At 35.5% G+C, this 26,020-nt stretch overlaps 1 protein-coding gene across 14 annotated transcripts in view; it reads left to right on the top strand.

The window, feature by feature from the left end:
* The window catches only part of KDM6A (lysine demethylase 6A), a 159,176-nt gene extending 133,755 nt beyond the window's left edge, over nt 1-25,421 (top strand). For 7 of the 14 annotated variants that reach the window (XM_064497286.1, XM_064497270.1, XM_064497239.1 and 4 more), the window contains 11 exons: nt 2,375-2,504; nt 4,068-4,173; nt 4,732-4,937; nt 7,169-7,233; nt 7,363-7,437; nt 11,650-11,798; nt 12,767-12,881; nt 14,561-14,748; nt 16,027-16,168; nt 21,172-21,298; nt 22,080-25,421. In XM_064497286.1, the coding sequence (XP_064353356.1) occupies nt 2,375-2,504; nt 4,068-4,173; nt 4,732-4,937; nt 7,169-7,233; nt 7,363-7,437; nt 11,650-11,798; nt 12,767-12,881; nt 14,561-14,748; nt 16,027-16,168; nt 21,172-21,298; nt 22,080-22,376 (1,600 nt within the window). In that variant the 3' untranslated portion in view covers nt 22,377-25,421. The remainder of the gene's footprint in view (nt 1-2,374; nt 2,505-4,067; nt 4,174-4,731; nt 4,938-7,168; nt 7,234-7,362; nt 7,438-11,649; nt 11,799-12,766; nt 12,882-14,560; nt 14,749-16,026; nt 16,169-21,171; nt 21,299-22,079) is intronic. The other 7 variants (XM_026098010.2, XM_026098005.2, XM_026098011.2 and 4 more) reach the window with 3 other exon arrangements.
* The last annotated feature ends 599 nt before the right edge of the window (nt 25,422-26,020 follow it).

Here is a 26,020-nt window from a genome sequence, read left to right as displayed (position 1 = left end):
TGGAAAGATTCTGCCCATCTGTTTTACTGTGCTACTTCAATTACAAGCATTTTCCTATCTCTCCTTTACTTTCCTTGGGCCCCTTTCCTCTCTGGAAATTTCCACATGGGGTTTTAGTAACTTAACAGGGGACTGTGGAGTCATTTACTATAGTATCGGCTTCAAGTGTTGGGTTTATAAGATATCTCTGTTCATTTTCTCTGCTTTTTCTCTGTGCTGTCCTCTTTCTCCTGCATCTCCTTTGCCTTTTCAAATATGTAATTCCTTTTAGCATATAGGAGTTTTTTTTTCTCCATTATCCTTCATCCCTGAAGACCCTGTGTACCCTGGCTTTGCTGATTTTTATTTGCTCTGTGTTCATTACCTTGTGACTAAAGTAGCTTAATTGACACTAATTCTGAGCACTAACCCTTTTTCTACAGATTCAGTCTCTCTCATCTTCCTTGCCTCAAAAATTGCCTGAAAACAGTTCCTCAATTCAAACAGATTTTCTTCATGTCTGTGGTTTTTTTGTTTTTGTTTTGTTTTGTTTTGTTTTTTAATACTGTGGATTTGTTTTTCTTGGTTTTATTTTCCGGTTTTGTAATGCAAAGATTATAGTTGCTTCTGATTTCTGCTATTCAGGTTACAGGTGCATCTTGAACAGATGAATCTCAGATTGATGCAACTGTAGTTGATGTGTTTGGGTGGTGGTTATTTTATATTGCTATGTTTCTATGTTTTTGTGGGGTAATAGGGTCTTTGCAAGAACTACATGAGATATCAAGCATGGGTCAGTGAGCTTTTTGTCAGTTTGGATGATGCCTAATCAAAGCTTCCACGTTGCTCTTTCAGTTTCTTGGAAGTTGCAGTCTGGTATTAGACCCACCTAGCACAGGGAATAAGCTGTGTTTGGTATTTTGACAGGTCTGCTTTGGAGACAGTTGTCAAATCTGTCTTTGTCTATATTGCTCTGTTTTTCTGTCAGAGAATAGCAATATATGAGTTAGAAATCTGGTGTAAGGTTTGAATTGGAGTGACTTGCTTGTAGTTTGTCATGATGAGCACCAGTTTCTTGGGACGCTTATCCTTGCTGCAGTCAGAGGTAGGTAAGATGTTTGCTCATTTTCTCTAAAATGTTTATGATAACAGTCAGTCTGTTCTTGCTGAACCAAAGATTTCAAGTCCAAAGTCCTCATTACTCATGGTTTGTGGTGGCTCGATTTGAAATAACGATCTCACATTCCAGCATCAACCTTTAAGAGTTTTCTCAGTGCCAGTATCACAGTTTCTGTGTTTTAGGAACACGCTCTGTTGCTGGAAGCTTCATGCAATGTATGTGTCTGCTGTGTTTTCTGCTGGAGAATCACTGTTAGAAAAATAGCCTTTCTGTAGTCAGTGAATCTTATGAGGATAGGTGATTAAATTATATTTTTAAAACTTCCTATTTTGTGGGGCCTGAGAGGTGGCAAGGACAATAACTGGTGAAGCAGAGGCTGGGAGAAGAATTTGAATATTGTTTGAAGTACTTTAGTCTTTTTATAACAAACAAAAATTTAAGAGGTGGCTTAGTTGTAAATTACCTTCCTGGTGATGGTGACTGGAAATTGAATGCACACTAAAAATAAAATACAGATTTTGAGCATTGGAGGTTGTTCATTATAGAGAAAGTTAACGAGAGTTAATGAGCATAGAGTGGCTTGTCCCTGTCTGGAAATCTCCAGAAAAAGGCAAGAAATTACAACAAGCAAGCAAAGTCCCTGATTCCAGCAGAAATTGAAATAGTTTGTTTATTCAACGTGTTACTCAGACAATCAGATCATGTAACACTGGCTCCTTCTGGCTTTGGAAATGAATAAATCAGGGCAGGGGAGAGTGTTAGATTTAGTGTTGTTAGTGCTGTGTATTAGTTTTTTGTGACTCCAGTAGTCTTTTGGCTGAGGTGTTATCATTTTATGACTTTGTGCTCTGTGACAGTGCTGTGCACTGTACTGCCAGACTACTTTATCTCAGTGCTGCTTACAAAAAACAAACTTCTTGTTGCTGTGAATTGATCATCCACTAACCAGTGCCAGCCTAATAAGGTTTTTCTGTATGTCAAGTTGAAACCTTCTTTCTGTGTTAAATTTTGACAAATGAGTCATACTTGCTTTTAATTGAATTGGCTATATTTTTAACTAATAGTGATGATTTTGCAAATTTGGGGGCAAAGTGGGAATAACTATGAATAACATGAAATTATACATCAAAAATCCTTCATTAAAACTTATATGAGCTTTATTTCCTTCTAGAATTACGGTTTATCCTTATATGTCATTATTTTGCTGAAGCGGTAACACTAGCATGTTATTTCATTTGTCAAGTATTGACACAGGCAGCTCTTCTTTCCTTTTAGGAATCTGGGTAGAAATGGCTTATCTAACAGTAGTATTCTATTGGATAAATGTCCACCTCCACGACCACCACCTCCACCATACCCTCCCTTGCCAAAGGACAAGCTGAATCCACCTACACCTAGTATTTATGTAAGTAAATCTAACGGCAGAAGCAGTACATCACTTACTGTCTTCTTGTAGTTATCTGGCTATCTGAATTGTTTTCTGTAATTATTTTAAAGAAATACTCTTCACAGCTGAATTATACTTGCAGTGCTCTCCTAACTAGTACATAAGCAGCCAATTACTAACTAACCTTAGAGCAAATTTTGTTACGTAGTTTGACTTAATATTTTAAATTTAGATTTTCAGCTGATCAGTAAACAAGACAAGAAACAGCTTCAAAATTTGGGTGGTTATTTTTTAATACCTAAGATATTGACTGAAAAGAAAAATAGTTTTTTAGGTACAATGCATAGTATTTCAAATATATTTATACATATTTTGCAAATGACTGTTAAGGTGATTAATGAGTAAATAAACAAACTGAACTTTCGTAGCAATCTACTTTAAAATACAGTAAAGAAAACTAATAAAAGTTAAGGAGATGGTAACAACAAAATGTAATAATTAAGAAAAGACAGGTTTTAGTTGCATATTTTCTTTCTTATGCAACCATTTAAAAATCTGTAGTGAAATAAAATTCTGCAATAGCTTTGTGGAGAATTTGAGTTAACTTCCGTGATAATATAGAAGAATAAATTATAGTATGTCTATACAGCTAGTATTAGAACTTCAGACTGGCTTTGCTCGGCCTAACTTTGGGACCAGAAGCACTTGGCACTTTAGTGTAGTACCACACTGGCTGTTTGCCTGAGAGCAAGATTACATTGGAAGCAATAATGCTGTTTTTTTCAGTGCTGAATCTGAATTAATCCACCCTTTTTAGAGTCCACCATAGCTTCGTTGAGTCTGTACAAAACTCGTAAATAGCCATGCTGCACTGTACCATGTAAACGTGCCAGCATGGATCTCGATATTTGGGAAACTCTGCGCTGTGCTCCACTGATCGAAAGAGATGTCTCCAGTATTTCCATAGTCTCTGTCTACAGTGCCATTGATATTTTCTTTGAAATCTGCCCCTGGGATATTAAAAGATTCACAACAATTAAAAAAAAAAAAAAAAAAAAAAGATAGGGAGGGGGCAGACTGTAGTATAAAATCGAGGCCGTAGATGTACAAAAGCATAGAAAAATCAGATCACCTTTTCTCGTTAACATGAGGTATACCATGTGAGTACTCTTTCTTGTTATGCTCTTTCTTGTACCCATTATCTGTAGAATTACCTTCTAGACTTTTGAAAAGAATGTTAGCATATTATCAGCCTCTTAATTTAGATTTAGAGAATGTACAGGTAAAGGTATTGTCAGGTAAAGAAATAAATTGCAGGAGAACTGAGTTACAAAAGCCAAAGCAACCTGGCAATAATTCATGTCAAGAAGTTACAGTAACAAATTAATTTTGGAAGGAGCGAACCCAGCATGTAACAGGGAAATGATTGTATAACGTAGTTGTTCATTCACCAGTGTGCAGGGAAATGGATAAAATTCCTGACTTCCTTGTGTTGTTTCTCATTTCTTATTATTCTTTCATGTTTTACAAATAAGGAATCTAAATTCATCATAGAGCTAATATTCCATTATAATTTTACAGTTGGAAAATAAACGAGATGCTTTCTTTCCACCTTTACATCAATTTTGTACAAATCCAAACAACCCTGTTACTGTAATACGTGGCCTTGCTGGAGCGCTTAAATTAGGTAAGTTTACGTTATGTGGCTTCTTTCTTTGAAAAAATGTATATATTTATAAAAAAAATTCTGAAGTTTTTCAGTTCTTAGAAGTAGATATTTTATTTTTGTAATACTGCATTATATTCTGTATTCAGGTTTAATAAATGGTAATCTGATTGTCTCTGTACAGTATTTTGAATTTTCTATAGAAAAATTATCTTGGTTAGTAGCAGATATATAATGAAAGTACATTGTAAGAGCTCTAGTTTGTCTGAAAAAATATTTCCATGGTATTAGATTTAGCTGTGTTTACAGATTGGTTTGCAAAATTCAGATAAAATTTTTCTTGGAAATACAGTCCATGCGGTCACTGCCAAGTTTTTTCTAGGCTTCTACTGTTGTTTGCAGAAGGTCTTTATCACATGAGTTTTAATTTTTAGCCTATAATTGGTCTGTGTTATGATATATCTGAGAAAAATCTGTATACGCTTTAATTTAAGCCTTTAGATAACTTTAATTTACGTCTTCCTGAAACTTTTTATTGTATTTTAACTGTCCTGTATTACTTTTATTCATATTTATTAGATCTAGGACTCTTCTCTACCAAAACATTGGTAGAAGCAAATAATGAACACATAGTAGAAGTAAGGACGCAACTACTGCAGCCAGCAGATGAAAACTGGGACCCCACTGGAACAAAGAAAATCTGGCGTTGCGAAAGCAGTAGATCTCATACAACAATTGCCAAATATGCACAGTACCAGGCCTCCTCGTTCCAGGAATCTTTAAGGGTAAATACATTGTTATTATATAAGGTATAATTTACAAACTGTTTAGTAATTCTGAAACCAAGTTCTTTTAGTAATGGCTTTTGACAGAAATCCAGAAGTAGTTAAGGAAAAGGAGTTCCCATTACTATGGAGGACACAGATAAATTTTAAAAATCCCTTTTGAATACAGGGTAAAATAGTATCCAGGATGTTCCTCCCAAATACTTAGTTGTCTTAATGTAAAATTCCTGGTTATTATATACTTCAAAAGCTTGTTAGCTTAAGCTTTCATATAATGATATACAGATTCACATTAAAATATTTAGAATTTTAGACTCTGTTTTACAAGGTTTATTACTTCTAATTTCCCACATGCTTTGAAATCAGATTCCTTTGTTCTTTGTACTATGCTGAAATAATTTGAATGTTGCTTATTAAAAGCTTACACTCATACTTGTCTTTCAGCACAACAGCTTAAAATGTTAAAAATATCATTTTTTTCAGAAGTGTGACTGATGCTTTCCATATTTGTTTTTGCTGGGTTCCAAACATAACATTTTCTGTTTAGTTAAGAAGATGCTAGACGTATGTGACAGTGAAATGTTTAATATGTTATTTTGTTGGTATGAATTATTAATGTTTATGCTAAAGTAGTAAGTACATCCTTGGAATTAGCTATGGACACTCCTTTAAGGCTTATGTCATCCTCGTGTTGTGAAAAGTAGGAAATCGAGTGTTGCAGTTTTCACTGCACAGAAACAGCATTGGTTTCAGCAAGAAAAAAACCCCACAAGTTGTAAATCAAAACTTTCTGCCTTTAGAGGAATGGATTAGGAAAAAAAAGATGAATCTGCAGGTGAAGAAAAGAGAAGGGATAGTTGTTACAGATTCTCAATGAGACCCATACAGAGTGAGGAGAAGAAACAGCATTGGGAAGGGGGGAATACTGAAGTCATCAAGAGTGTGTGGATTGGCCTAGTTTGGGGCATAAATGATATTTTTCTTCCTCTGCAGTGGTAATAAGGTAAGAGGGGTATCTACTGAGGGTTTGCTGGTTGAAGAATCATATCAGTATTGTATTCTTGTGCATCATTCCAAAAAGGTTAGAAAACTTTTGATATATAGTGTTACAGCAGATTACAGCAGATTACACATTTAATGAAGCGTGTGACTGATTACATACCAACATGTCAGCAGGAGAGCCTCGGCTTTGTTTTTGCACGAGAAAGTGAACTGCAGGGTTTTCTGATCTTTTCTCAATTAGTGGTAGAAATTTTCATAATTTTCTCTTTCCTCCTGATAATCAAAATGGCATTCTTAAATGTATGTACTTCCTTTTGCCTAACACTGCTTTGACTTATCATTAGGTCTGATTCCTACTTGTGTGACTTCACCCTGTTCATATGAAAGCCTTGTTCCTTCTTTCTACAGACACAAACCTTTTGGCCTGCTTTGGGTCATCTTTGTTTTTTCATCTAATAACTGTTTTATCATTTTTCTAACATGTCTTCCAATATTTCATAAGTCCGCCACCACTAGGTTCTTTTTTTTTTTTTTTGCTCGTTTCCTGCGTTCACAGGGCAAACAAGACTTTCTCAGGTACAAGGACACCTTGATAATTATCAACAGGCCCATTCAAAGTAGGCAGTTCTTTCCTCCTTTTTGTCTTATTCTTTTTCTTTCTATGTCCATTTACTTGACAAAAAAGAAAGGATTTTTTAGAATAGTGGTTTGAGTCCACTCTACTAAAAACATCAAATTACCTCATTTGATACTGGTTAGACTTCTTCCACTAGTTGTGGAAAAATGGATTTTATAAATATTAGTCATCTCAGTTTCACATCAGGAGACTTGCTTGACTTTGAAGGAAGATAAATGTTCTCGTCTAACAAAGTTAGCAGTATTCTTTAAGATTGGTTTCCCATTCATGTGCATAGTGAAGCAAAACAACCCATTTGTTTTCAGCTGTAGCATAGGATAGCAGAAACATTTACAGTGCAGAAGTTTTCTCTTGTCCTGGGCTGAGCTTCACTGAATTTGTAGTCATAAAGGGATTTTTGCCATTCTTTTTGACTAATAACTGAATTCCTATTTTCTTAATAGTAATATCCACATAAAATACTAGATACAGAGATTTTAAAGATTATACCAACATCTTGAAACCAATGTCTTGAAGTAAGTGTAGTCGTTATCACTCTATAGGAATATATCTGTGTATAACATGATAGTATTTTCACATTTCCATTGTATAGGAGGAAAATGAGAAAAAGAGTCACCACAAGGACCACTCAGATAATGAATCCACATCTTCAGATAAGTAAGTGTGGTATAAATATGATCATTCTACAATTTTTCATGTCTTTTTTTTTTTTTTTTTTTTTTTTTTTTTTTTTTTTAACCTATTTCCCATTTTCACATTCACCTATTACATTTTTTATTTTTACAGCTCTGGGAGGAGGAGAAGAGGACCTTTTAAAACAATCAAGTTTGGGACCAACATTGACCTGTCAGATGACAAAAAGTAAATCTGATTGCTGTTTCTCTTTATCACAGTGGTAATTTTACAACTGAAGCCATTGTGTTACCTTGAGAAGAAACTTTCTCCTCCTCTTTTTCTTGCCTCTGTTTTCCACTTACTTTTTAATGAAAAAATATGTATGCTATATCCAAATCATTTCTGAAATAAGATTTTATGTGACTCAGATATCTGGTCAATAATTTTAGTCTAGTTTATTTTGTCACTGGCTGCATAATGGCAGTTTAAGATAATTTTTTTCTGGTAATACAATGGCCATGGCTGCATGATACAGTTATGTAGAAAATGTACGCATCTTTGAGAAATTGAAATTCCTGTCTCTTAATAAGGCTGAAGACAGTGCTGTCAGTGGTAAATATTCTGAAGCTGGTAAGAACAAGTTGCAAAATTTGTTATTAATTAAAAATACAAGCATTCATGGTGTAATTTTTGTTACATGAATGTGTTTTGCTTTTATTAGCAACAGCATGAAAGCAAGTCAAGATTTTATCATAAAGCCTCAAAATGACTTCTTAGTATGTTTTCATGAGTTGTGAGTCCTGATCAGGATAATAGAACTCCTGGAGACAAGGAAGTTCTTTAACAATCATTACTATTCCCTGATTATTCCAAAGTATGTGTTGGTGTTTACTTAAATGCCTTGAGTACAGGGCTGATAACTCATCTTTGTTCTCTCTTATCCCAATCAAATGTTACTGTTGGTGCCTTTTAACAAAAGACTCCTGTATCTTTGTGCATATAGCAGTTAACCTGTTACTGAAATTGTTTGGTGCCTTCTATTACAAAATTGTGACTTTGGTCATTTATTCATTTGAGAAACTTTAATATGGGGAAAATTTTCCATGATAGATGCTTGCCCGAGGTTAAGGGAAAACACATTGTTTTTGTACATGCTAACCTTTTTAGTCATCGTTTTGAAGAAAAACTAATGCGCTAACTTGGGGAGTCTGGGTCTTGAAATTTTGTGATAATGTATGCCATTTGCCTGTGGCCTAAAATAACCAAGGAATAAGCCTTTAAAAACGCTTTTCAGATTCTGTAGAGACCTGGTAAAGTTAACAGATAAAAGCTGGGAACGTTTAATGCTTGCTGAAAATTTAATAGTTCTCATGACTCATACTCTTGGTAAGAGTGTATGTACTGTCTCATGGAGCAGTAGCACATGCTCCCTGTCCCCATGACTTGCATGAATGAATTGTCCACAGAGTGACTGGCCATTTTCCAGTCCAGGGTAATGGATCTTCAGAAAACAGATTTTCTTCTTAGGTGTTGTTTTATAGCTCCTTTAAGCTACTGTGGGGCCACTGAATGGGAGAATTGAATACTGAATGAATACTTTCTCTTGTTCTGTCATAAGTCCCTTTGTCCATATCTGCATAGTGTAGAAGAAACCATTTAGCATAAATACAGGGAAGATAAGAGTCAGAACACAAAGGATTCTATTGGGTCATGTCTAGTGGGACTGAACTGGAGTGAAAAAAAAAAAAAAGCCTGTTTAAGATTTGGATGGAGAAAGTGGGCTAATTTTAGTTAGAAAGGTGAAAGTCTGGGGTCTAGAGTCAGTGTAGAAACAAGACGGTAGGACTGGAGAACTGTGTGAGCTAGGCTAAATGGATGAGAAAGATGAGGCGCTGGGATGTATCTTTCTTGCAGAATAGATACCACAAGAATGGAGAGCTGTCTTAATTGAGACTATATACAGTGCCCCAGCCAGAGAACAATTAGCAGAACCTACATTAAGTGTATTTTGCAGAGCTTATCTTTCATTTTTATCTTATCACAAAGTGACCTTGGATTGCATTTTTACAGAAGGAAGAGGAAGCCTTTATGTACAGTTCTGAGTTTTGTCTGGACCCATGTGGAGCTTGCAATGCATGGCCTTGCAGCTTTCATTTTAAATGATGAGAGTTACTCAGTACTAGCTGGTTCTTACTGGTGGTCTGATTTTATTAATTTTTACCCATTCATGAGAGTTTTTCAATGCTGAATAGGCTGGTATAGAAAGTTATTGTTAAAGGCTAGATGTGCATAGTTCTTGATGCTGCGATGAGAGCAGAAGGATCCTAGAAAGCCTCATGGTAAAGGAGAGGGGATTGAACAACCATAAATATAAAAAGGGATAGGAGACCAAGAGCTATATAACATGTCTCAGTTCGTAGGCAAGTGAGCTAAAGCTTGATTCAGTTCCCATTACACATGAATTTAGATCAGAATTGAGACAAACTCTGAAAAAGAAGTAATACTGCATGTATCAGATACTATCTGATTATTGCAAATCAAGCTATTTTGATTTTCAGACAATTTTAAGGTAAAATAATTTTCTGATTTATATTTATTTCTGACTTTCATCCATTTAGACTTTAAGAATCTGAGTTGCTATTTACAGTATGATATTCTTTCTGGAAAATGAATGCATGCTTCTCAGTTGTCAATGAATCCATTGATAACTCCACTTCTAGTTGCAAACCTCATTTCTACAATTAAATTGTTCCCCATCGGCTTTAAACTATTGCTATGAATCTCTCTTGCCCTAAAATCACCTTTCAAACTTTTTCTTCCAGGATGTTTAGTTTTTCTTTTTTCTGGAAATGAAATTAGACTTCTAGCAGTAACTGTTCTTTCTGGTCCTTCTTCTAATGCATTCCCTTTGTTTCATTCTGATACTTTAAATTGTTTTCTTACAACATTAATTGCTTTTCACAAAACAGTGCATTAAATCTCTTCCCCAGAAACTGTAAGAACTTCCCCAGAATATTTTTTTTTTTTTTTAGTCCGTTTGTTCCTACTGTCCTTCTGTTTCCATTTTCTCGAAGTGCTTGCTTCTCTATTCACCAACAGGTTTCAGAATATATACCAGATACCAGACTGATATATACTGCTGGTTAAGTCATGACTCCTTTCCCTGAATTGTAGAAGTATAGGGAATAAATACAAAATAGAGTATTCTTTACACCACAGATATTTCTGTGAGGTCAAGAAGCATTTCAGAAAAATGTTAAAAGTATTATAAACAATTTTGAGAGCACTTTTTGGCCACTAATAATTTTTGGTTTTATTCAGACTCTAGTTAGCATTTATTTCCATAACATGTCCAGTATGTCTAGGTTGTCAGCCCCTCCAGCTGCAATACAAAAATTCTGATCTACCCCAATCATCAGAGCAGACTGGGGAGTATGGCTTGCTTAAATGCAGTGATCTTTAATGATACATTCACTAAAATATCAATGTTTGTACTTAAATATGATTGGAGACTGTTATAAAGTATTGATGTTCTTTTTCTCCTAAAGAAATTCCCATCTGTTGATACAAAACCATTGCTAATAAATTAACACGCAGAGCAAGCCTTTGGAGGAGTTATTTTAACTTTACCTGAGGTAAAACTAGTCTGAGACTCATAGGGAACTGGATTTTGGTACTCCAACCAGTTCGCATTGCATCCCAGATAAATGCCAGGCCTTCTGACCTGCTGTCTTTGCTTTTGCTACAAAACTACCTTTTCCCTCAACTAGCTTCTCACATTATATGATTATATTTGGGAATATTTTAAAATCCAAAGAGTAACACAGGTATCTGAATGACATTACAGAACTCCAGACTTGAAAGTTCAATGAAATTTGTATTTGGAGATCAGTGTTTTCATTAGTATGGGTATTCAGTTCCGTAGCACATGTGTGTATTTAACTTCTTTCTTAGTCGCAGTAATTTTGTGCACAGGTTAAGGTATGTCTAGACAGTCTTTTTGGCAAATGTCATATCATTATATCATTTGGCTCTTGAAAGCGCAGTTAACACAGCTTCTGACTAGCTTATAGTGTGGGGAGAGCAACCTTGTGTGTTTACTTGCAAAAGGTGTATCCTGAGGTGTAAACTGTAAGCACAATTTTCTGGTAACATAATGCCAGAATCGATAACCCTGAGGTTCAGTTGGGTCACCATGTCTGTTACTTTACAATTAAATGAAATGTATGTTTGAATTTCTGTAACTGTCAAGTAAGGATATTGTCTCTGAACTTCCATCTTAAGTGATGCTAAGTTATATAGTAGTAGTTCATCTGCTTCTTTGTCTTAGTATATACTAAGTATGCAGTAGTTACATACTTAGTATATAGCAATCTTTTTACATGTTGTTTCCATTTCCCCAACCTCTCCTAGAAATTTTTGAGATTCACAGTTTATCAATTTGCTATTTTGCTGCAGGTGGAAGTTGCAACTCCATGAACTGACAAAACTTCCTGCTTTTGTACGTGTGGTATCAGCAGGAAATCTTCTAAGCCATGTTGGTCATACCATCCTGGGAATGAACACAGTGCAGTTGTACATGAAGGTTCCAGGAAGCAGGACACCAGGTGAGTATGTCTTTCTGTGAAAACAATGAGGTCCTATGGTTGTGGTTTCAGTTCAACTGCACTGTAGATTTTGCATCTTTCATAGCATGCACAAGCATGATGCATATTCAGTATTTTCTAATTTCCCGTTTAACTGAATTCTGTATGTGCAAAGTACTAGATTGTCCCATCATGAAAAATTTTGGATTTTTGTGGTGTTATGTATTTACCACAGTAATTTCTTCCATGTAATACTTCATTCTCTAAGGGGAAAAAGATGACAGGTTCATATACTTGGACCATACTTGTATTTTGCATGCCTTGAAAGTTTTTATAGGCTTCCAAGTAGATCTTGTGTATTCATAGAAATAAGTATACTTTTACTTTCTAGATTCTTTATTGTCTGAGGATAAAATTTAACCCTCCCTAATGAATAGTGCTGTGTTAGGACACTGGACTAGGACTTGGGGGATCTGGGCTAAATTCCAGGTCCTATAGGTAGTGCAGTATGACTTTGAACAATTCCATGAGGGATTATGGTTCAGTTTTCCAGCTGTCAGAAGAAGGTAAAGTTCTGGCATTTTTACATTGATTTTGAAAGCTCTCTAGGACAGATTTTCTTACACTTGTCTATTCAGTGCCTGAAGTCATGAAGTTTTGCTCTTGACTGGGACTGTCAAGAAAAAACCAAAGTCTAAGCTTGAACTTCTCAAAGCATTTATTTCTACAAGAAGATAGCTGCTGAATTATTGGTCAGATTTATAAGACTGGTATTTTTAGCTTTTCATTTTCCATAAACTAACAAAAGCAGAATTCTCTTGTCCCCCGTAGCTTAACTGCATTTCTTAACACTGTGAAGTCTCTAAACAGTGTGTGTGGGTGACATATAATTTTTTTTTTTAATAATTGTAACTAACTTTGTATTTTTGTAGATTTATTTTGTTAGAATCAGCCTGACAAAAGTGTGTTTCTTTTTCTGTAAATTTCAGGTCATCAAGAAAATAACAACTTTTGCTCAGTAAATATAAATATTGGTCCGGGTGACTGTGAATGGTTTGTTGTTCCTGAAAGCTACTGGGGCGTCATGAATGACTTCTGTGAAAAGTAAGCAGGGCATGCTACTGTTTTCTATTTTTATCAAGTGTTCTGTGCCTTTCTCAGACCTGAGGGGGAAAGTACTCACTGATGTTGCTGTGGGAGGACATTATTTTATAGTTTCGCATGTAATCAGAAAAGTCTTAACAATCTAGGATTTATACAGAATTACAGGATTTGTGCAGTATATAGAATCTTGAATTGCCTTAGATGCTCTGTGATAGCTTTGCTCTCAAAAATTAACAGTAGATAAATTATTTGTTTTTTGAGAGAGAACACAGGAATGAAGGTAATACGAGAAGCAAGGGATTGGTAGAAAGTGCTCATCTAGGTTCAAGATTCAAATTCGTACTTACTATGTCAAGGGGGATCATAGTGAGTTTAAGGTTGTTGCCGTAAAGAGTAGAGTGATGGAGCAAAGTTTGGGGGAGGGAGGATCGAGGGTGGGTAGGAGTGATGGAGTAAAGTATTTTCCTGGTGATCTATGTTGTTATTTTTTATTATAATTAATGTACATGTTGTACACAAGCCATTGGTATTTTGGCATGTTTGCATGCTGCATCTAGTGAGAGAATTTAGTTTGCACTCAGACCTCATGAGGTATCTATCATAGTATATCTGGCAAGTGTCTTACGTGAGGTGCAGTGATCATTAGGAAATACTGGGCCAGCTCCAGGATCAGTGTCCCTGATAAGAGGCAATGGGAGCAAGCTGAAACACAGCAAATTCCACTTGAACACAAGAAAACCCTTCTTTACTGTGAGGATGGTTGAACACTGGAACAGGTTGCCCAGAGAGGTTGTGAAGTCTCCATCCTTGGAGATATTCAAAACCTGACTGGACATGGTCTTGGGCAGTCCACTCTAGCTGACCTTGCTTGAGCAAAGGGTTGGATCAGATGATCTCCAGAGGTGCCTTCCAGCTACAGCTATTTTGTGATTGCTGCCCTCGTAAACTGTCTGGAGTGTCTGGTGGAGGCACTGAATGGTCTATGATCTCTCAAGATGCAGTATAAAAACAGTCTCAAATGTAGGATAAGGAAGGGAGGGAATTATGTATTTTGCATAACCATAATGTAAGGTTCAAGAGCTCATGATGAGGAAATGTATACGGAGGCTTTTGTTCATGTTTCTCAGGAGGGGCTGGACTATGTCTGTCTGCATAAATCTGTGCATAACAATTAAGACAGTGCCAACAGGTCGCTTGTTGTGTGGGTAAGCTTCATGTGCTGTGAAGTGGCAGCATGGATGCATATTTAGCACTGTTCAAAACAGAAAGCACTTTTAAGAGCTATATGGTATGTCTTTATAAAATAAGTTACTCTGGTTAAAAAAGCAGCATTCTGCATCAATGGCACACTAAGTTTCATCAAAAATTTCACTACCTCAGTATTAATATTATTGGGAAACTTAAAATAAAATGGAACATAACTGAAAGCCATAAACTCGTTTCACACAGGCAGCCAGATGGGTAAGTGTTTTAATATATTGGAGTATGTGATACATGGGATTACGATCAGGAATTTTAGAGATGAAACCTTCCTTTTGACCAGTCCTCCATGGTCACCGATTAGATGCAGAAAACATTTTTATGATGGTGATCAGTTGCGTACAGGTAATTTCACTGAAGTATTGACCACTAATATATCCACTGATAAATGCTTGAAGACTTTATTTTTCTTATTTCAGGAATAATATGAATTTCCTAATGGGGTCTTGGTGGCCAAACCTGGAAGATTTGTATGAAGCCAATGTCCCAGTTTATAGGTTTATTCAAAGACCAGGGGATTTGGTGTGGATTAATGCTGGCACTGTTCATTGGGTTCAAGCTATTGGCTGGTGCAATAACATCGCTTGGAATGTCGGCCCCCTTACAGGTATGGTTGAATAGTGTATATGTTGAAATAAATGATTATTTACTATTATTCTGTGTATGACATAGAACCTGCTATTGCTTATTAGTTTACCATATGTTACTAGATCAGAAATGATTGTACAGTGTTTTAAAGCATTCTGCATGTGTTGAAACTTCAAATAAATTAATAGGTAAGAAGTGAAAGCAACAAGAATGTAGTCTTTGCATGACTCCGTTTAACGGATTTTTAAAATTAACAATTTTTAACAAACAGTAGCAGAATAAAATGTGGTAGGTGAATTGGTGAACACTGTCTTGTAGTCCATTTCCATAACTTTCTCTTCCAAGACTTGTTTTACCCAGCATACTGGGCTATAGGTTGCATATATGTTGAGGACTTGACCGGTCTCATTTTTCAGGACAATCAATATCTAATCAGTGTTTAATAAAAGCATCAAGAAATACAAACCATTGTAAAATTATTTTCTTCAGGAAGGAATATTAGCTGAAGTATTGTCTTTCCAATTAAAGCTAATAATAAGATGGAGTTAGGTTTTTCAGACCTACTGCTCTAGAAGTCTTTAGTTTTTAAGCATGGTTTAGGAAGATTTTTAGCTAATGCAAGAATGGGAGAAAATTTAGCAGGCAAAAAAAGGAAGAGTGCTTTAAAAATTGTTTTCTTGAACAGTTTAAGGTATATTTTTATTTCATTATGGTGCAATAAATAGTATATCTCAAGGTTTATATGATTAACTGATACAGAGCTAACACATTCAGACACGGTAAGTTCTGCAAAACATGAAAAAATCAGGGGGGCAGTAAGGCTGCTTGATGAAAAAGTGTGGCTTATTATAGCAGATATGTCAAGGTACAGTCTTCCTTTTTGAGACAAATTAAATACTGTAGCACTGTAAAATTATGATAATGAATTGAGGGAGCTGGAAGTGTAGATTCTTTTTGTTTGAAATTTTTGAAAAAATGTAATTTAAATAACTTTTCTTTAAGTATTGTTCTCTGTTCACCTTAGAAATCAAGCACTTGTCAGTGGCTTCTTGCTTTTACAGATAGCTATTACTACTATGATATTGTGTGTTCTCATAGCATCTCAAATACAATAAATACATATTTTAAAAGAAATTTTATCAAACTTAAATGTAGTTGCAATGACTGGGTCATATGGTATGCAGTTTAAGCTGGCACTAAAACGTATAGATTTTGAGTGTAGTCAAATTATTTTGGAAACAGTTGCTGCTTGTTTGTTAACTTGACTAATGACTTCTGTAATTTTGTTTTTGTATAGCTTGTCAATACAAATTGGCAGTGGAAAGGTACGAGTGGAATAAACTGCAGAGCGTAAAGTCCATAGTACCCATGGTTCATCTTTCATGGAACATGGCTCGAAATATCAAGGTCTCAGATCCAAAGCTTTTTGAAATGATTAAGTAAGTATTACTTGAATATTTATTGTATCTGTTTCTTTTTCAGCTCTTCATTGTTAGTTTGACTCTGTAAATCAAACATAAAGCAATACTTAATTTGTAAATAACCTGTTATGAGACTTTCATTCCTGAGGAAAGAGAGGTGAACTTTCAAGCCAAAATGATTTGATATTCTGTTTTTCAAAGAATCCATTTATAGATAACATTAATTTTATTGCATTGTATTTGATGCTATTGTGACATAGTTTTAGAATTATCTAATTCACAGAGACTCCAATACTGTAATTTACAGAAACAGTTGACTGTAGATGAAAGAACCTGTTCAGGAACACATACTCACCATAAAAAGTATCAACATAAGGTCATCAAACCAAATGTTAAATTCAGAATGAGAATGTGTAGTCATTTTTACAGCAAACTTAAATGTAATTTTACCATAACCTCTATTTAGTTAAGGCTTATACACCATTATTTGGAGAATCCAATGTAAATGTTTTCAATAAAGACAAGTAGAAACTGGAAAGCCTCCTTCCCCTTGCTTTTCCTCTGAGCAGTGGATTAATTTATATGGGATATGATAAGTTGAGTGACATTTCTCACAAACATTTTCCAAAATGCAGGAATATTCCCAACTGGGAGCATTTTTAGTATAATTTTTAAAGAGTGAAGCGTCGTACAAATATAAATCATATTGAAGTGGCATTACATTTAAGTTGAGAAATAAATGGACATTTAAGCATATATCAAAGGGACAGCATAATTGTGATCTTTGGGATTTGTCTAAATCAAAGTGTTAGGAATTAATTCCAAAGCAAATGACTCATCATGAGAATACCCTGGTAGCAGCTCTCTCCATTTTTCTTAAACTGAAAGACCTTCAAGCTTGATCACATGTTAGTCTTCTCAACAGACTGGATCCACAACCATTGAATCCTTTTATAATGGGCCTTGATATTGATATTTAAAAAATTGGAGGGCTCACTTGGAAAAAAGGGCAAAGAAAAATCATTTAATTTTTTCCCCTAGTGGGATTTATTGATAACGTCAAAGAATGTCTTCTTTTGGATATTTTTTGCAGTAGGAATTTAATTTAGGCTTGAACACCTGTTGTAGAATGGGAGGGTTAGTGAAATGGTAACTTTGTAAGGTCCGAGAATGTTGGAAGCTGAAGAAGGGGTGGTTTGTAGTCACTGTAAAGCTTAGAAGGGGTGGTTTGTAGTCACTGTAAAGCTTAGATTTTGGAATGGCATTTATGTGTGAATATCTTCTTAACTCAAGTAACTAACATTCAGGGCAAAGAAGATCTTTATTAAAGGCTTGAAGTCCTATCCCTTCAATTAAGCTGTTAGTGCTCATAGTCAGGATGCCAGCTGTCATAAAATCGAAGGAGAAACTGAGTTGTCCACTGTTAGAAGCAAGGAGAAAAGTAGTAAGGAGAGGGTGACCATAAGCTCTGGGGGAGGTTGTTCTGTTTTGTTCTTAAACCTCTTTTGCAGGCTTTCTTTATACATCTTCCCAAGCCCAGAAGGCATCTAACGTAGAGTTTGAAACAGCTCTAGAATGCATTTGGCAAAATCCAATTTTAATAATTTGGCACCTGTATTTTGCATTTGCGCAAGTTTTTTTTGCTATGGTTTAGGCTTAAAAGGGTGAAAACTTGACTGAATGTAACATCCTTCTCCAAGAGAAACTGTTAAAATGTTCTGAGCAAGCACAGAGGACAAAATGGTTGTTTCGTATTGTCTGGCTGGCTGACTAAAAGCTGAGCTTTTAGTGCGATACCTAAATTGTAGATGTACGTTACAAATGAGCAAAGTCACTGAGGAGCACATGTAACCTTTGCTTTTTTAGCAGTTCTTTTCTCCAGTCTAGTGAAACCACTTCTAGTTTTCCTGTGTTAAACCCTCCATCCCAGTTAGTTGTCAGCCCAATCCCAAGTCCCATGGTTTGACTGCAAAGGAGAGAAAGAAGATGCTTTGAGCTCTAGTTTACTACATGTAGTAGCAGTAACCTGAGACAGCTACCAAGCTATTTTACTCTTCATTGTTGTCACTTCTGTGGTTAAGTTACAGCTGCAAGTAGAAATGTGTGTCATCAGAATACACATACCTGTCTAGTATCAGACTTTTGCATATTGACCTTGTATGCATATTAGAAATGCAGAAACCTTCATGAATCTCCTTAAGGCAGGAGAACAATTCCTCTGGAACTGCTCGTCTGGAGAAATATAGAACCAACCGACAAGGAGCTATTGTCCATTCCTCCTAGATTTTATAATGTATAAAAAATAGACATTTTTGTGTGTATGTTTTACATATATACATATATATAAAAACAGTTGAGAAAGGAGTTTCTGATGCAGCTGATTGAATTTCAGCTTGAATAGCTGAATTTCATTTGTCATCAGGGAAAAAAAAAGTATCAGTGACACAGCCGTCATCTTCATGCCAAAATGCAGGTCTCTATCTAAAATTACTTGTCAAAGGTATCTGAAGTGTTTGGATTGTTTGACTTCTGTCTCTGAGGGTTTTTAGAATAGCACAGAAGAATAATTCGTGGAAAACTAAAAAGTAATTTGTAATTGCAATTTGAAAGATAAATATGTCACACTGGCTAATGTGATAGTCAGCACTACAGTGGAAATGAACTAACCTGTAAGTTTTAACAAGAATGAATATGAACACTGAGAAGTAGATTAATGATGAAATAGAATAGCAACAGGGAAAAAGTAATAAAAGTAAACTTTTTCAGAAGAAATCTGAAGCATCTTTGTATTTTTTTAATGTGCAACCCAGTACTATCTTGCTAGATAAAAGATAAAGAGCAAAAACTGAAACTTTCACGTGAGATAGTTTTTAAAGATTTGATATGGACACTAGATTCATGAATGAGACTACAGACAGCCAAGATGTATTAAAACTTGGCTGAGGGAGCGCAGTCCTCAAGAAGAGAATAATAAACAGCAAAATGCTTAAATAGAAGTTAGAAGGACTTTTACAAATGCATCTGAGGAAAAGAGGAAGTTTAGAGATTGCAAGAACATAGTTACAAAGGTTTAAAAGTGAATTCCAAAAGCAGTTTTATAAAGTGAAAGGCCAGGATATGGGAGAAATGATTATGCACTAAAGCATGAAGCCAGATAATATCTATTTCAATATCTTTAGGGAAAATAAACTATTGATAGACATAAAGTCAGTTTTGCATTGTCAGTGGGACGATCTCCATACTTTTTATCCAATTTCATTGGATGCCTAAACAATCAAACAGGTTTGTCACTGCACTTTCTTCTGGAAGAAATCAAGATGATGTTCAGTTTAAAATCGTCATGTCTTAGATATTTGAATTTGACTGTACCTCTAATTTACTCATGCACTTTATGCCATACCGTTTTAAAAACTAGCATGAGAGATATGCTCCAGATTTTTTTTTAACTGAATTTCTACCATATAGGAGTTAAATCAGACTTAGTGTTTAAAGCCTATACCACTCAACTTATAATGTGAATCTCTGTACACCTTTTTGGCTTCCTTTACGCTTCCCCTGCGTTAGGAAATTGTGGTATGCATCTTCAATTTGGTATTTCCTATGCTTTCTTCTATTTTTTGATAGCATGAAATAGTTAATGTTTACATTTTTTTAGTACCGTTGCTGGGACCTGAGTTTTACCAAGGAGGAGTAATTCACCTTCCAGCTATTGTTTTCAGCTTTAGTTGCAAATTTGGCAAACATTGCAGTGGTATTATCTGTGCGTTACGGTTTGAGCAATTCTTTCTTCACAACTGTGAAGCTATAGGCTTGTTTTTAGTGAAGATGAACAACCTAGGTGTTAAACATCAGGAGGAAAGTATCTCAAAGTAAGCCTAAAATTCTATGAACTACTTGGAAACACATGAAAGAAACACTTTTTGTTTTTTTAATACACAATGTATACATTAGATGTTTAAGGATTGAAAATAGGAGAAAGATGAAGTTGAAAACATTTTGAGAGAACTCTTGAGCACTTTCTGTCCAATGTTTATTCTTCCCCTTACATTTTTCAGTCTTTCTTCTGCATCTAATGAGCATGTAGTGTAACCACCCTGTGGAGGAGAAAATTAAAGGCTGCAAAAGCTGCAGCTCAAATAAATAGGATAGCCAAGAGCTAAATATTATTGTAAATAACATTGTAATTTTGTAATCTGGTGACCTGTTTTGCCAACTATTTTTTTTTTTCTTTTAGAGAGTCTATGTAGCTTATACAATGCTAGAAAAAAAGTCACATTTTCTACTACGGAACACTTGTGTAACTGTAAGATTGGGAGGATCAATAGAAATATAGTGAGGAATTGTTGATTATAATTTGGCTAGTTTCATTTGCAAAATAAGTATTAAAAATCCAAGTTTTTTCTCTTTTAACTTTTTTCTTGAGTGACTTCCTTTTCTAATACCAATCTGCATAATATTATTCTTTTTCCTTGTACATGGAAGAATATGCTTGCTGCTGAATTTTATTTTCACTCTGTGTAAAGTGATTTCTGTCAGAACCTAGGTTTTCAGACTTTGCTAACTGGTGGCTTAGCAGCATTGAAGAAGTAATTTGGTTTTTGGGATGTTAGTTAAAACAGTGCTTTGGATAGGCTATAGGTTGTTTTTTTTAAATGTGACCAACTTTTTGCTGATAAGTTCATTGTTCAAAATAAATTACATAAATTGCTTCTGCTCTCTTTTATTGAGCTTAAAAGAATGTTCATTTGTTCCAGTCAAAAATAAAACATACCGACTGCTGCAGGGAAAGGGTCGTTTATGAAATGGATTAAATTTACACAAAGGTCCAGGATCATGTGATCTAACTTTTACTTAAGTCATGTGTCTAGTGATACCTATTAGCCAGGTGTTTCTGAAAGCCCAGGGAACAGGAACAGGATCTGATGAAATTCAGGCTATTTGAATCTTGCTATAAAGTCAATACTGAACTGAAGAAGTAACTGAGTGCTAACGTAGGTTCCTGATTCTGATTTTGCTTATAGGTATTGCCTGTTGAGAACTCTCAAGCAGTGTCAGACACTGAGGGAAGCTCTAGTTGCTGCAGGAAAAGAGATTGTCTGGCATGGGCGAGCAAAGGACGAGCCAGCTCATTACTGTAGCATCTGTGAGGTCAGTAAAAATATGTAGTGGACTTTTTTACTATTTTAAATTAATCTTTATTTAAATTTTGGCCTATCTTTTTTGTGTGTTTGTTGTTGTTGCTATTAAATTTTACTTTTGCTTTTAAGTTGTAGTATCTACTACATGTTGCAAGCACATTATGTGATGCAGTACTGTTTTGAAAGAGCATATTACAGCAACCCCAAAAGAGGCAGAATCTAAGTGCATTTTCTTCACAGGACATACATTTTGGAAAAAGTTTTGATTCTTCTTGCTGTTAGTAGTAATTTCAAAGTACAAGGTAACAGTTTCCATGAAGCTCCAAAGAAAAGAAAATTTTTGTACTTCTGAAAATCAGTTTCTAGTTATTTTCTAACTGAACATCTTGGGCAGGATGACTGTGTGACTGAGTAAGCAGTAAGTAAATTGAGATCTTATTTTGCAGGCAGATTTAAAAAAAAGATTTAATCTACCTAAAAAATTAGGTAGATTAGGTATAAGTATCCACCTTACTGAGTAGCCACCATTATGAAACCTGCTTTGTTAGTATCGACAAAAGCTTTCCCGTAACATTGTTTGTGCAGACATCTGAGGTGTAATGCCAGTAGTGCTTTTGCAATATTTCACCTCAGTGTCTGAGCCTTAGGAGGATGGAATTTCCCTGAACAAATTTCATTTTTCTCTTTGCACACACAGAGTAAGGTTATAAACTTCAAACTAGGGAAGCTGGGTTTTTTTAACTTTTGAAGATGAGATTGTAACAGTTTGCTTTCTGTTTCCTATCTAATAGGTGGAAGTCTTTGATCTGCTTTTTGTCACTAGTGAGAGCAATTCTCGAAAGACTTACGTTGTACATTGCCAAGACTGTGCACGAAAGATAAGCACGAACCTGGAAAATTTTGTGGTGCTAGAACAGTACAAAATGGAGGACTTGATGCAAGTCTATGATCAATTTACATTAGTAAGTCAAGTTAATAAGTGGGTGCATAAATACATTATTTGTAAAGCAGTTGTAGGCAGTCTTGGTACTCCATTGTATGAGTACCATGGGCTTTCTGATTCAAATGGAGGTATGGGTTGTGTGTGATATTTACAGAACAAAATGCTGAAGAGTCAGAATTGTGTGAAATAGTACAGTAACTTACTGCAGAGCATAACCAGAGTTTTCAGGAAAAGTATGATGTTACAATTCATAAAGTTGTGGCTTTAAAAATCCAATAGAGATCACCTGAAGACCATAACTGGATGAGATGGAGATGGGAAGAATCAGGACAGTGAAGCTTGGAGAAACTAGCACCAGGTTCAAGAGCATCTCTAATACATTGGTTGTGGTATGAAGTCAGTATAGCAGCAGAGCATCCTATGCACTCAGACCCCCTCCTCCCCCTTCCCTACCCGTTCTCTCCCAAATCAGCACTGTCCCTCTGCTTAGCAAGTGGATGCTCTCAAACAGTTCTGTCTTTGGCTTGGGGCCTCCTTTGCGTTTCAATTTAAAGCAAAAAGCCTCTTTGCCATTATAGCTTTGTGCTATATATGGCAGCCTCCTGCTTTGAAGTGTGTCAGCACAACTGTCCTAACATTTCACCCAGGTTTCATTGTTTCAGGCAAAGATGGCTTGTTTTGTAATCACAGTGAGAGCGATGCTGGATTTATTTATGAAAAGCCTTGCTTTTCTGTCAAAGGAAACAATCACTGGACAAAGTATTACAAGAATTTCATGTTGAATTAAATACAACAGCCCAGAAATGGCTGTGCCTTTGATTCATTTCCAGATGCTGCAGAAAATGTATGTTTGGACAATAATTTCATGTAATACTAGAGTGATAAGTTGTGAGCTTTGAGCTAATGCCTCAAGGTTCAGCAGTAGAGGATGGTGGGAGTGCAGGACAGTGTCCTCTGAATTTAATTCTCTTCATTGGTTCTACAGAGCCTGAGGTGGTAGAACTTCAATTCTTACTTTTAGAAGCCTGTTGTCATTATAGTTTGTGAAATACTGCAATTTCAAAGTGATGATCTGTTATAGAAAAGCATATAAACAAACACCTGTTCTCACATATGACATCCAGTTAAGTGGAATGGGCAAGAAGGATTTTGTATGTGAAAGGGGAGAGGGAGGGGGATTTTTTCGTCTGTTTTTATAACATTATATAGGTAATCGTGATGGTATAACTGTGCCTAGAACAGGGGTTCTCAACCTGTGAGCAGTTTCCTCCCTGACCAAAGCCTGTACCTGTGGCTGTCGAGGGCATTAAAAATTGTTCCATTGTGAAATTAGTGCACATTATCACTTCTTTAAAAGGGGGTACAGTCTTGATTGAGAACAGTCGTAACCCAGTTTAATACATAAAGCGGTATCTCTCAGGTCTAGGAGGAGAGAAGAGCTGAGATTTGTGGCAAGTCACGGAACGAAAATGATCTCAGATAGCTAAGGTGCAGTAGAGCCAGCAGAGACGTCCTGTGTTTGGGGGGTAAAGTATCGGGAGCAAACATGAGGATCAGCTAGTGTTAGTGCTTCATACGTAGCTACCCTGGTGTGATTTAAAGTGTCTTAAAAAACTGTGAGCAGCTTTTTGGAAGGACTCTGCGTCTTGACTCTCAGGATTGATGGGCCGGAAAGGAGAAGGAGGAAGTGCCATTAAAGATTCAATATTCTGCTGGTGATGCCACAAAGTGCATTATTGGGAAATGGCCAAGTATCTTCTGACAGCAGGCAGGAATGAGAGAGACCTGGTTTCCTTCACCCTAGAGAAGCTCTGGTGCTGTTTTCCAGGGTAAAAGAGGGTTTGTCTCCATGTCAGAGAACCCTTTCCACAGCCATCCTAACCCCAGGTTTGCATGTTGGTCTTCTGGTAGGGAAAAAAAATGCAGCCCATAAGGCATTTGGAGTAAACAGGTTGAGAATCCCTGTTTTAGAGTATATAAAGGTATACCTAATCAAGCCCACACAGAGCTCTTTGCTGCTATAGAAAGATTTCTTTTGGTAGCTCACATAGTATTAACTCAGATATCCCTACGTTATACTCCAGTCTTCAGTACAGGCAAAATCCTAATGTAAAGTAGTCATAAAATACACATTGTATTTGAACAAGTTGGAAAAAAAGTGCCAGTGTCCACTTGAAAAAGTCCTGAAGTATAGAAACAGTAGTGTTTATGACTTTAACTCTCATGCTTACCGTTTGCACAGAACTTGGTTAGACAACTGAGTTGTACACCCTTGTAGAAAAGGTAATTTAATGTTTTCTTTTTCAGGCTCCTCCATTGCCATCCTCCTCATCTTGACATTTTTTCATGGACATTAAATGAAAACTTTTCTGATATTCAGGAAGTGACCCAGTTCTGCACCACTGATTTTTGTAGCTATCCCGTAAGGCTGCTGGCTGAAAGCTGTGTCTATGCAACCTTCCAAGTGCGGAGTGTCAACCAACTGGACAGGAGAGAGCACTGCCTCCTACTCCAGAACTCAAAACAAACAAAGCTCATCCAGCTGTACTTCAAAAAAATAATTCCATGTTTTGTATATATCTGACAAAACTGGCAATGTTATACAGACTACTGACTTGAAGACCACCTCTTTTGTATTTCTCTGTTTCTGGGCTGATGAGTTGGTTTCATCCATTTTTCCCCATCAGAATTTCCCTTGGAAAAAGTACTAGCTTAGCTGGTCATTTCTTTGTAAGGTAGATAGAAATTTTAAGTCTTTCTTTAGGCAACTTTTTTTTTTTTTTTTTTTTTTTTTAATGTGAAGAGTTAGGTGATATAAATTTTTTACTGCTTTTATGTTTTTCTGTCTTGTTTTGAAACCATGACGGTTACACTTTTGGTTCCTAAATAAAATTTAAAGAATTAACAGCCAAGTCACAAAGATAAATGGGTTGCACATAGACTAAGGAATAAACTTCAGATTTGTGATTTTTGTTTCTAATCTTGATGTAAATTTACACTATTTATAAATACATATTTATTGCTTGAAAATATTTGTGAATGGAATGCTGTTATTTTTTCCAGATTACCTGCCATTGAAATTTTAAGGAGTTCTGTAATTTCAAACACTACTCCTATTACATTTTCTATATGTAAATAAAACTGCTTAGCATTGTACAGAAACTTTTATTAAAATTGTTTAATGTTTAAAGTTTTTCTATTGTTTGAGTTTTAAAAAGATTTTATGTACAGTGCCCAGTTTTTGTTCTTTTTTGAATCTGATTATATATATTTTATATATACTCTTGTGCGTGTGTATATATAATATATATATAGAAATTTGAATATAAATATGTGTATAAAGATTTAGAGACTAAATTTTTCTCGTTTTAAGTTTTACATCTATGGTAGATTTGAGGTGTCTACTGTAAAGTATTGCTTACAGAAGTATGATTATTTTTAAAGAAATATATGGTATGTATCCTCAAGACATAAAATGACCTTCAGACTGGTTTATTGTTAAATTGCACTTTTTGCAATAACAGACCAATAAATAGTTGCTGCCAAATGTAGTAGTAGAAAATAAGTAATGGCTAGACTTAAAGCTCTTCAAGAGAATACTGGGTTTGACAGGAAGTTTGGCACTAGTTTTAGAGAAGGAATGAAAAAGGCGAATTTGATTGTGGGTAGAGATGGTATCTAGGATTCAACCAAATTGCAATTTATATATTATAATATGTTCTATTAACAATTTAAACATTAAGACTGAGTCATCTTGGTGTCATTGTTGACCCCAAAAAGGACATTGTT

This window comes from Dromaius novaehollandiae, chromosome 1 (genome assembly GCF_036370855.1).
Source record: "Dromaius novaehollandiae isolate bDroNov1 chromosome 1, bDroNov1.hap1, whole genome shotgun sequence".
NCBI classification, from domain to species: domain Eukaryota; kingdom Metazoa; phylum Chordata; class Aves; order Casuariiformes; family Dromaiidae; genus Dromaius; species Dromaius novaehollandiae.
Note: the sequence above shows the minus strand (reverse complement) of the source record. Positions and strands in the feature narration are given on the sequence as shown.